The sequence below is a fragment of the Quercus robur genome, chromosome 11, assembly GCF_932294415.1.
Source record: "Quercus robur chromosome 11, dhQueRobu3.1, whole genome shotgun sequence".
Taxonomy (NCBI): Eukaryota; Viridiplantae; Streptophyta; class Magnoliopsida; order Fagales; family Fagaceae; genus Quercus; species Quercus robur.
Window position 1 is genome coordinate 4,839,187 of NC_065544.1, and position 12,466 is coordinate 4,851,652.

At 33.6% G+C, this 12,466-nt stretch overlaps 3 protein-coding genes and 1 pseudogene across 14 annotated transcripts in view; 2 read left to right on the forward strand and 2 right to left on the reverse strand.

Moving 5' to 3' along the window:
- LOC126707074 (putative disease resistance protein RGA1) overlaps nt 1-12,466 on the reverse strand; it is a 134,053-nt gene that overhangs the window by 105,589 nt on the left and 15,998 nt on the right. The gene's annotated exons all lie outside the window — the stretch shown is intronic.
- LOC126707076 (uncharacterized) overlaps nt 1-12,466 on the forward strand; it is an 88,847-nt gene that overhangs the window by 74,721 nt on the left and 1,660 nt on the right. For 2 of the 6 annotated variants that reach the window (XR_007648803.1, XM_050406680.1), the window contains exon 9: nt 11,894-12,025. The exons of the other annotated variants lie outside the window; for them this stretch is intronic. Coding sequence is in view for 1 of the 2 variants with exons in the window: in XM_050406680.1 (XP_050262637.1) it covers nt 11,894-12,025 (132 nt within the window). In the remaining variant the exon portion in view is untranslated. The remainder of the gene's footprint in view (nt 1-11,893; nt 12,026-12,466) is intronic. 6 annotated transcript variants of the gene reach the window in all.
- LOC126707079 (uncharacterized) overlaps nt 1-12,466 on the forward strand; it is a 71,103-nt pseudogene that overhangs the window by 2,487 nt on the left and 56,150 nt on the right.
- LOC126707080 (uncharacterized) lies at nt 4,335-5,264 on the reverse strand. The gene is made up of 2 exons (XM_050406687.1): nt 4,971-5,264; nt 4,335-4,881 (listed from the first exon to the last, which is right to left on the reverse strand). Exons 1-2 carry the CDS (start codon nt 5,244-5,246, stop codon nt 4,567-4,569), a joined length of 591 nt encoding a protein of 196 aa, XP_050262644.1. The 5' UTR covers nt 5,247-5,264; the 3' UTR covers nt 4,335-4,566.

The window sequence follows — 12,466 nt, forward strand, 5'->3', positions numbered from 1 at the left end:
TATGCCACTCAGTTTCACCAAGCTACCTGCTTTGAAGCTTGAAACTTTGCTTTTGTGAAGAATGCTTTGAGTGTCTAAGGTCTAAATTTAAAATCTTGTTGATCTGAAACTGAGTTTGTTTTTTCTCTCTCACTTTTCCTTTGTTAAGGAAGAGAGATATTGTCAAGCAGTTAAAAGTTTGGAGTTTGACAGACAACTTGGTCCTTATAATCTAAAGCCAGTATGGAGATTGGAAGCATTTATCAAATTACATTGCAAAGAGCATTATTGAACAGATTGGTTTGTTCCATCTAACTACACTTGGGGCTCTTAATACTGCAATCTATTATGAGTTTCTTTACCATTGTCGCTTGTGTTTGATTTATTATCTATTTTCCATCTGCGTATATGTTTCTTTTTCAATCAATTTTAGTTTCTCTTTCATGTTGGTGATATTTAGATGCTTCTTGCTCACTGATTTTCTGTTGTAGTTATGTTTCTTATGAAAAATGGATAAAACAGATTTGAGACTAAACTTTGAAGTTGGAAAATGGTAGACTTTGAGAGGGATTGGCACAAGGAAAATGGTGGAAATTAGTCTCATAATTATCTAACCAAGGTTGGGAAACCATGTAACAGTAGAAAGCTTTAACGATTTGGAGTAGTGTCATGCTATGGGATACATGTTATATGCTATGAAGCACGGGTGCGTTTTCGGGTGTGAGTGTGGGTGCAGGTGTGGGTGCGGGACTCAGCAATTTTTGAAAAAATAGGGTGCGGGTGCGGCTGGGTGCGGTCGATTAAAAAATTATTAAAAATATTTTTATATAGTGAATTTAATATTTTTATATAAAAAAATTCAAATAAATGGTAGAATTTATTATTAAAAAACAATTATTTATGATTTGTTTTTAATAAAATCAATATTTTTGGTAATTATAAACAAAAAACCACATTTCAAGAAGGTTCCTTTACTCATTTTCCAATTCCCAAGCCCACCCACATTAAATAATTGACTTTTCCACCTACTTAATTTATATTCTTTTGTTACATACCTTTAATTTTCTTCCATCCATTTTTTTGTGTCTTCTCATCTTCTTCTTCCTTCTCTCTTTTTTTTTTCCTCTCGCAAGGCCACATGAAGTAGAAGAATGGCAGCCGCTGTCCATTTCGGCGGCTGTTTCGGCCGTATTGGCATGTTTCGGTGGCCGTTCGGCCGTATCGGTTCCCGTTTCCACCCGAATCGGCGTGAATCTGGCCGAGTCGGTGCGAATCGCCGTGAATAAAAAAAAAAAAAATAATAAAAAGGGGAGAGTCAGCGCGTCGGACGCCGCGTTGGACTCCGGTACGACGACCTTGCAGTTGTGTCGGTGCTTTCTAGGTTATATGTCTATAGATGTGTGCAATTTTCTCATCAATTTTATTTTGTGTGGAGGAATTATCATCAAAGAAGAGATTATTGACCATTTCTTAGGAGTTCTAATTTTCAATACAAGGTTTATTGTAGATACCCTAGAGAGTGAGAGGCAAAGGTATGCAGTTCTTGTGTTCAAGAACAGGGTGGAGTATGAGATTGGACTCATAGGGTGTGTGTGCAGGAATGAAGAAATATGAGGTTGTGGTCATTTTTGGTGAGTGGATATCTTGGTGGTTTCACAATTGAGAGGCACAAGTAGTAGTTAAAGTTGAACAGAAACTTTTGGTCTATTGTCAGGAAAATATATATTGGGGACATGGTCCCTAAGCTCCTCAAAGATTACATTTAAGCAGTACAATTTGGTACTACTCTAATTTTGGCCTTTAAAAATAATATCGTGACCTACCAAGCTTTATGCAATTTATCTGCACCATCATATGTTTAAACAGTTCTACCCCTTTTGGAGGCCCCCTTGAAAGGTTTCCATTGTCCATCCATCTTGAGTGTATCGAAGGTACAAACGTGTCTAGATTACGTTGATTTTAGATTTAAAAGATATTTTGTAGATATAACGTACATTGATAAATTACCTCTTGTTTTAAAATCTCAAGGGTGGATTTTTCATTTAACCATTATTCTAGTATACATCAACTTTCAAATTTGTCTAACTTAACTCTTATATCATATGAACTTAGACACTGATCACTCAAAATATCCATTGATTCTTTAGTTTCTATGCCTTATGAGGGACTAAAAATGTGTGATGGGCTTTCTGAAATGAGTCTTTTTACAGCTGAGTATTTGGTGGGGTGGGAAAAAATTTATTGTTTGTTGGTGTGACGTGTGTTTGAGGGATGGTGAATTATTCTTGAACTGCCCACTTAAAAAGACATTTGATCCTTTGATTTTTCCTTATTTGGTATTTATTGGTTTTTGCCTAAATTTTTGGGTAGAACTTATTGTGGCTTGTTGGGAATGTAAGCTTGGGGGGGAAGGTTTATTATGGCTTAGACACCAGCTTCTTCTTGTTTGATATATTACATTTGCAAGAAGTGTAAAGAAAGGGCATTTGATTGGCTGGAGCGTTTCTTTAGTAAGATAAATGGCTTGTGCCACTCAGAAACTTCGTTTATCATATTTGTTGTTTATACTGCACCTAATGGCTACCACTATATCATTGTTTTATTTGGTTTAGATCATGAATTCTATTTTATTCTTATTTTATTTTTTTATCCCAGTTATCTTGATTCTTTGTTTACTTTGAATCTGTGGTTTATATTTTGAAACTAAGGCTTGGTTGTTGTTTGAATTTATGGTTTGTGTCTTCTGATTGTCAATTCTGCATAAACTTTTAAATTTAAATGATTCATTCAACATGCAGAACCCATTGGAGGAGAGATCACTGTTGCATGTGAATTAGGGATAGTTACAAACACTCCTAAAACAGCAATGAAGAAAGCACTAGATGAGCAGATGAAGTCTAGTAAGTTCTTAACATCAGTGGACAATTCTCAGAGCAGAAGATGTTACTATACATCAATTCCCCGTGTTATCAAACAAAAAGGAATACATGGGCAAGAACTTACTTCCTTGAATATTGACAAGGTAAGAGATCTTACGCTCTGTTTGTTTCGATGTAAAATATTTGCAAAGGTGAAATATTTGGAGGAAAATATTTTCATTTTACAGTGTTTGGCAATGTATATGAAAATGTTGTGTAAAATGTTTTCAAGTGTTTGACACAACGTAAAATGGAAATAAAAAAACCGGTAAAATGAAAGCTCAGAATCAGCAATCAATATTCAAATACTAACTCAATCATTCCATCCGTATAGGCAAAGAAAGACACAAATTGCTTAAAGTCATATGTGGCATCTACAAGAAAAAGAAAGAAAAAAAGATTCTGAGCACATCATCAGTATAGGCAAAGAAAGAGAACAGTAGTCATTAAGGTGAAATATTCACGGTTTAAAAATGTTCTATGTATAAATTAACACTATGAAGAATAGTTTTAGCTAAAGAGTATGACTGGGGAAGCCATCATAATAATGCTTGTATGTATCATTGTTATTCACATTATTAGGAAGCCATCACTCATTCGATTCTGCCAAAGATGGCTCCTATTGTTTATCTGGGATGCTACTTTCTTGCCAGCTTTAGGAACTGAACCCAGCAATAAAATTATTAACGACAAGAAAAGAAAAACGAAAAATCAATGCAGATTTAGTTGAGCATAAATGCATAAAATGATTACAGCTGGCCCATTTATGAACAATTTTCTAAAATTTAACATTGTAAAGCTGGCCCTTAAGTCAAACTACTTCAATCATTCCATTCCACTTTTGACCTTCACCCCCTATACCATAACAGTATTCAATACTAACTCTACAATCTACAGACCATGAACCAGCAGAATTCAACTCAATATAATTGTTGCTTTGCAAAGGCATTCCATTCCAGGTACAAGCCCCTCCATAAAGGTTTCCTCCTACTACTTTTATAGAAGGTAAGTGCCAAATCACCACAACCTCAATCTGTGAAAATTTTCTGTAACCAACTCAATGGCCTACAAAAATTAATAAAGCAGTAATAAAGAAGAGAGAGAGAGAATCTGTTAGTATTTTCATTTAACAATCACCCCATTGTTAAATGAAAGCTCAGAATCAGCAGTCAATATTTCAACCTGATAGTTTAGGTAATCCAAGGAGAGTATCTTGTCCTTAATGGCCTATTTCAAAATGAAAGAACTTGCAGAATATTTCCCAACCAATACAGCAGAACTTGCAAAATATATCTGGAAAAAATATAACATTATCAAAATACTAATGAATCCAAAATATAACATTATTCCATAATAACTCCAAAACATGTCAATCAGTGTTCCATAATTATTAATAACCTAAAGAATACCATGGTACCACTAACATGTTTCACACAACATATCCAGCAACTTCAAGTTAGAAGGTTTTGTTGAAAAATTTCTCCAACCAAAGCTTTCTCATCCTATCATTTTTAGCCATAAAGGCCCTTCCTGCCTTTTCATCATTAACCAAATGATCAAAAGCTTCATCAAGCATGTCTTCTTCAAAGCCTTCAACATTCATCACTACTTTATGAAGCTCATTTGTATTAACTGGGCCATGACTCAGAGCTGTAACAGCTACTGCAATCTATTTGAGTTGTTCAGTCATCTCACTAAAAGGACTATCTTCATTCATAGCTGCATAAGTTCTCTTTCTATGGCTCCTTCCCTTAGATGAAGTTCCATTGGAAGCTTCATGGGCATCTTTTGGCAACGTATCAGTGTCACCTTCAAATTTTGGATTTTGGATGTCATTTTGTGGGGTCTCATTTTCAACCAATGGAGAATGTTCACTCCATTGCTTTGAAAAGCCACCGGTTGCCATGTCCTTACCAACAACAATAGCCATCTCATCATACTGTTCAATTTTTTTATTTAAATAAGGCGCATGAGCGGGATGAGCCTGTTCAAAGAAATATGACAATGTCAATAAATTGGATGATTTAATATAATAAATGTATAAAATGAAGCTCATTTATATAAATTTCATACTAGCACTTCAGCATCATAAGTTTGCTTGTCACATGTGATCATTTTCAAATTATCATCCCAACCAAATCCACTTTTTTTTCGAATATCCTGAACGAGTTTCCACTCTTTTCTAACCGTACGAAGGCGGTTATGCACATGTGATGCATGACACTCTACATTAAACTTCACACCAATTTCTTTTGCCACTTTGTCAAGGGATTGAGGCTTATATTTGTTTGAGGGCTTGTTGCCTTGTTCAGCCTCAACAACCAACATTTTAAATAGCATGTCACACATTGGTTGTGTCCACCTAAGTTGAGATCCTAATTCTTTCCCCTTGTTCTTGGACATTGCTATAGTCAAAAGGACAATCTAATGAATCACAACCATTATGATAATAACAATATAAAACATTATTACAAAAATAAAAATTGAAACTATGGAACAAAAAATTCATCATCAAAAAACAATGCAATGCCATGTTGACTTGAACTTGAGGAACCAAATAACAATTTTAACTGTTTCCCCACAGAAATATTCAATTATTACATTTTAAAAAGTATACAAGATATCCACTTATGCTTTGTTAGCAACCAAATATAAAGCCAAATAAAGTTGACAGCACCTAATCATAGAAAGCTGTAATACATCATCAACAAATAACTCCAAACAGTTTGGACTGAATAAATTTATGCATGTCTCCTAATTATGTAGTCAGCCCACATTGCTTGACATATCTCATCCCTCTTATTATTCCATTCTCTACTTTCCACTATAGCTTCGCGTCGGCTAGGTTGGACTCGATCACTAGACTCTGTCTCAAATGTTCCATCTTGCATAATTGGGTCATTAGGATCAACCCCCATGATGTGATTGTGAATAACACCACATGCTAAAACTACATCCACTTGTGTATTAAAAGACCAAAATGGTTCTGCATCCAAGACACGAAAACGTTTTTTTATAACTCCAAACCCTCGCTCAATGGTAGTTCGCAACGAAGAATGACGAAGGTTGAATAATTCTTTTGCATTTTCAGGTGGATGATCACTAAACTCTTTCAAATGATATCGAACACTTCGATAAGGAGACAAGATTCCAGGTCTATTTCCATAACCGGCATCACCAAGATAATATTTACCTACAAATTATGAATCAATTTTTTTTTTTAAAAAAATTCCAGCATAAAACCAAACATAAAGGCTAGTTATCTATATAATACCTTCTGGAATTTTAAGTCCCCTTGGTCTACTAAGTGCATCATTTAAAATACGAGAATCATGAGCACTGCCTTCCCAACCAGCTAACATATAGGTGAATCTTAAGTCAAACGAAACTACAGCTAACACATTTTGTGTTGTCCCCCCCTTTCGACCACGAAACCTTCCTTGGATTTCAATTGGAACAGATGCACGGACATGAGTTCCATCAATTGCTCCCACACAATCCTAATGATGACCAATATTAAGTAATGTTCATTTCAAAAATCACCTAACAAATAAAAAAACAACAAACAAAATTTGAAAAGTTTACCTTAAAGTAAGGATAAAACCTTCTACTATTCCTTATCTCTGGGGGTGTAGAGTTGTCAGATAATCTAACAACATGCCTATATAACTGCAAAATTGCTTTAAGGACAATTTTAAAATATCGATAAGCTGTCTCAATCGATCTATGGAACCTGGCAGCAACGACTCGAAACCTAACATTATGGCCAATAATATGCAAAAACATCAACACCTGCTCTGTAACAGACATGTAGATAGTCTCACGTACCAAATTTCTCTCAACAAGAATTCTACATAATTCATAGAAAGCTACAGGTCTCATTCTTATCATAAAACTGCAACGTGCGTCACCTCGATGAAGAATATCACTTATAAAACCTTCTCTTTCATAATCCCGGTTCACACGAGGTTGCCTAATTATAAATCTCCTAGACCTAATATCTTCTAATATTATAGCTCCCACAGCAAGGACAGATGCAACTGTGGCAAGAATTGCTGCTTGAATTTTTTGGTTATCCATCTACATAACAAAACCAAGATAATGGGCTCTTTTAACTTTTCTTTAGCCACACAAAACTAAAACAAAATAGAAAAAGCCAACAACACAACCAAAAAGCAGAGGCAGCAACCAAATAAGTGATCAAAGGTGAGTGGTTGTAGATTTTTGATGGCCCTGTATCCTTTAAAATATCACAACCACATTACCCTTAACCAATGAATCCTTCACCTTACATATATTTACGAAGAAATGAACATAAAACCACAGTTGAGAAAAGTAAGCTGGCCCATTTAAGAACAAATCAATTATAACCTACTCTTGTGGCCAATCATATACAAAATATAGCAAAACCCAAAATCTCAGAATTTTTACAAAAGCCACTAGATTTATATCTTATGGCAAACCCAAAATCAAGCAATCATCCAGTTTAACAACCGTGCCCAGAACAATGCAAAACCAATTATATAACACACATCCAGTTGCTAACAAAACGTACAAAATCAAAGAATAAATGGAAGCAAATGTTTCTATTATAAATGCTTCAAAAAAAAAAAAAAAAACCCATATATTTGCCTAAATCAATTGTACTCTAACCCCACTGATCACCAATCCATTTTTAGATTGAAAAATTCAAACAGGCATGCACCTAGTATTAACTAAAAATCAACAGCCCCAACCTCCCCTGCCAGTGGACTCTGCTCACTCCCCGTTCCAACATCCTTACTCTTGCAGATTATCAAAAAAACTAAAAATCAACAGAACATTGCAAATTATCAAAAAAAAAAAAAAAAAAAAAAAAACCCAGAAAAACGAAAACATTGCAGATTTTAAGTAATACATTGCAGATTATCAAAAAAAAAAAAAAAAAAACTAAAAATCAAAAAAGTTACATAATCGAACACAATATTGTTACATTGCATTGGCCAATGAACCAAATCATTGAACTTAATTGTCTTTAGAAAAGTTAACACTCAATATAGTCATGTGGTTGATTCAATTGAAAAACCCAGAAACACAAAAACCCAGAGAAGGGTTAGAGACAACCCAGAAGCGAGCACAAAAGCCATTTTGTTGAAAAACCCAGAAACAAAACCATACGACACACCAGATCGAACAGAAAACCCAGAGAAGGGTTAGAGATGAAGAAAAACGAAAAGAAAAGGAGAAATCTAATTTAAAAAGGCAGAAAAGTACCTGGTTTTGCCGGTGATGGGCGGCGCCGGCGGAAGCTAGAGCTGGCCGGTGGTGTCTTGGACCTTGAAGCCGGAGATTGGAGGGAGAGGGGACCGAAGGTGGCTAGGTTTTTTGGAGAGAAATCTGAGAGGGTGGCTGGATGTTTTTGGAGAGATATATGAGAGGAGAGTTTTAGCGCGAAAGTGCGGGAGTGATAAGTATCGGGGTGTGAGGAAGTAGCAAATGTAAAATGTTTTCCCAAAATTTTAAGCGTAAAATATTTTACACAAATTTGCTTAGATTGATGTGGTTGACTGAAAATATTTTACTTTTGACCAAATATTTTACTGCAAAACAAACACGCTAAAATTGAAAAATATTTTCCTGAAAATATTTTACATTGAAACAAACAGAGCGTTAGAGACTTAGACATGACCTCAACAGATTCTACCATTAGCATTTACTGATTTGGGTTTTAACTTCCACTGATCTTTTTAGACACAATTGTTAGAAAGTTTGTTGATAAAGGATTATGGGGTTTCTGAAGATGTACTTCTTGGAGAGCTGCAATTTGCATTTTTGGTATGTGTAGACCTTTATAAAACTTTCTTTATGTTGAAATTTTTGTTAGGTTTTATGACATCTGAAAATTTGGCAGATGGGACAATCACTTGAAGGATTTCTATAGTGGAAAGATTTGGTTAACCTTTTATTTGGATGTATTGAAGCTGTAAGTATTGATTTGGCTACTAGTTTTCCATTGATTTGTAGAACAATTTTGGTGAGATTGAATTTGTTCTCACTGTTCTAATGATGTGAGTAAACTTGAAAGGTGTAGGCATTTTGGTCCTTTTGTGCCACGTGTCATCTTATGCTTTCATTGCTTTGGTTTAAAGAAAGATGCGGAAGATGATGTGAAGATTCTCTTCAATGCCAAAAATTTGACTTAATCGTTTGGTATAATTGAAAACATTGCCTTGATATACACAAAATTGTCATTGTTTTCCTTGAGCTCAGAACTTCATTTTCAAAAACATGTGTGGAATATTAATTGATTTAAAAATACCTCAAATCCATGTAGTTTCTTGTTACTTTGCATAGGAATTCTACGGCACTTTATGCTCTAGGGCCAAAGTTGTGGTTTTGATGGTGCAAATTGCCGAATTTCCTCAGCTTTTGTCATTCAGCTGAACAAATGTGGTTGGAACTCAAACCTTTTCTTTTGAGTGATCTATCATACAAAAGACTTTTCTTAAAAGTTTGGTATTTTGACTCGAGGTTATTTTAGTGCTTTTTTATCATGGGACATCAATCCGTTTGAGTTATGATAGAGATTAAATTTCATATTCTTAGGTAGGGATTAGTTTAGTATCTGGATTAGTATTTGAGTTTTCTTAGGATTTGTTTCATGGATGTTTATTTTTATGTCTTTTTTTCCTAGAAGCTCTATAAAAGCTCCAGATGATTTATTTTGGAGGCAGACTATTGAGACCTTTTTTGAATAATGATATTCATTCATGTAAATTGCATATGTGTTTGGTGTGTGATTCCAAACAACCCTTAGGTGGTGAAGCCTAGGCTGTCTTGCATCATTTTGCTATTTGATATTGCAAACAGCATTATAGTAATTGTGGCATTGGTCATCGAATAGAGACACTATCATTGTTAGAATTAGAACGACATAATCTTTGTTGGAGGTGACTTGAACATATTCTTTGTTGCTATTTTGTGGAATTTGCTAATATCTATTTATTGTAGAAAATTTTACATGTTTCTGAAATAATTCATAGGTGATATCATGGTTGTATGTAGCTATATAGGTAACATATTATTATGATATTGCTTGGAGTCCAATGTGGTTTAGATTTAATAATTAGATTTTTTTTTTTTTTTTAAATGTTGAGAGGATTTTATTTTTGTTAAAATGTATATGTCTATTTTTTTGCAGCCTTTTCATACAAGGACTCAACTATTCTTTAAAAAATTATTATTATTATTATTTTTGGTAAATGAAAGGAAAGTTTGTTAAATTATAATAATTATTATTATTTTGGTAAATAAAAGGAAAATTCAAATTTTTTATTTTTTATTAATTCAATAGTGACAATGGGGAAGGATATTTGAACCTTGGATGTTTTCATTTAAAATACTAGGAGGTGTTTGTTGAGCTACAAGACTTTTGCCTATTTTGCTATCTAATTGAATGCAGAGTAGTGATAGCTTGGGTTGGGGCGGTTCTACATGTTGTTCAAGGGGTATTGGGAAAAAAATTATCTATATATGGAACATTTATTTACTAGTTTAATTTGCTCTTGAAAATACTTTTGCACACCTTAACTTAAATCTTGTATATCCTGATCACATATTAGCCCAACCCAAAACCAAATAACAGAGATTTGACCATCCGAACTGTGTGTGTTTGTTTGATACTGATTGTGTGCATTATTTTTCAATCCTTTTTTTGTTATAATGTTATTTGTATGAATTTTGGTGTTTGTAAATGTGTACGTGTATAGTATAAATATAATATAACTTTATATAATTTAATAATTAGGAAATACAAAACGTTTGTTACATTTGTGTGTATGTATTGTTATTGTTATTATGTTACAATAACTTATTATTATAAAGTTAGATTCATGAAAAAAAATAGTAAAGATAGTGATTGACTGATTGTTTAAGTATTTGATTCGTTAAGTAGACACTTAGTGTATTATTTATATGTATGGATGAGTGTGGTTGTGTGGGTCAACAACTAATGCATTGCTAATGGGTTGAGTTTTGTCATTTAGTTTAAAATATTTTTATAAAAGAATGAAAAATAGATAATGATTACTGCATACAAATAAAAACATTATACAAACTTGTCACACCTACCCACCTTGATAATAGATAATGACAATTGATAATTAACTATCATGTAAGGATTTCAAAATATGAAAACCTGTAGAAGGAAATTGTAAAATTTCATGTATTTGTGTTTTTTTTTTTGATATGTCAATAACTTGATATATTCAAGTTCTTTTTTTATAAAATTTTGAGTTTAATTAGAGTATTTTAATACCCCCTGAAACAAATCCTAGAGCCGCCACTAAGCTTGAGATGTCTATTAAGGCATATGCAAGATGCAAGTCAACGCAACAAAGCCTTCGGTCATCAATTATTTTCTTTTTGTGATTTGTTTTTCGTTTCATCATTGTGCTCAATGTGGGGCCATTTTGTTTGATAGACTATAGGACCTTGTTCCTTTGTTACTAAATAAGAAAGGGTAAGGTTGTTTGATGGTCTGCCCTAATTTTCAAAAGCCTAATCAGTTTCAGTTGGCCTTTTGTTATATATTTCTGTTATCGAAAGTTTTTATTTTATTTACTTCTTTGAAGTCCTCTTCTTGCTGAAGGCTTTAATTCTTATGTAGCCCCTTATAAATTGAAGTATTTAACTATGATATTGGGCATGAAATAAGCTTAGTTGGCTTATTGGGTTGTGACTGTATTTGCAACATCTGTAGTTAACTTGCATAGAATTTCCTAGTATGTTTGATTTGCCAAATTAAAATTTTTGATGCATTGATATTTGGGAGTAGAGGGATTTGAATTATGGATTTCTCAGTTGGAAACACTAAGAAGTGCCAACTAATTGGCTACATGCCTCTTTCTTTCTGCATTTAATACTGAATAACCCTCAATAAATGTAATTGTCCTATTTTTGTTGTTAGTTTAATACTGAGCTCTGACAACTTATAGAATTCTATGCAATTCATTAAGGTTATCTACTATCAACTGAAATTTGGGCTTGAGAAAGATCATAAAGATACCGGTGGTGCAGCAACATGGGTATCCGCACTACTGGATGATTCATGGTTATTTGCTGATAGCTTTTTACACCATCTTTGCAAGGTATCTCTTGAAGTTTGCTAAGTCATTGTTTAAATGCATGATTGTGCTGCCATGCTTAACTGGCATTTTTTGTAAATTTACAATGCCCCTTGTTAATATCACTTTTATTGGCTAGTCAGATTTCAAGGCTTTCATCGATCTATTGAACTATTTACCTACTCACCAACATTTATTGGTCAATTTAAGCAACTTGCTTAAGAACCAGTAAAAATCATTGCTTAGTCACTTTTAATCACATTGATTATGGATTTTTTACTCTGCGAATTAGATGTGTATTTATTACTCTAGCTGGTTTTATAGAGATACATGTATATAACATATAAATCTGCATATACAAAAAATTCATGTCAAGGAAATTTGCTTCATTCATAAAACCAAACATTATCTCGTTCACATTATTTACAATTACAAAAATTGTTGAAAAACTCTACTATGTTGCTT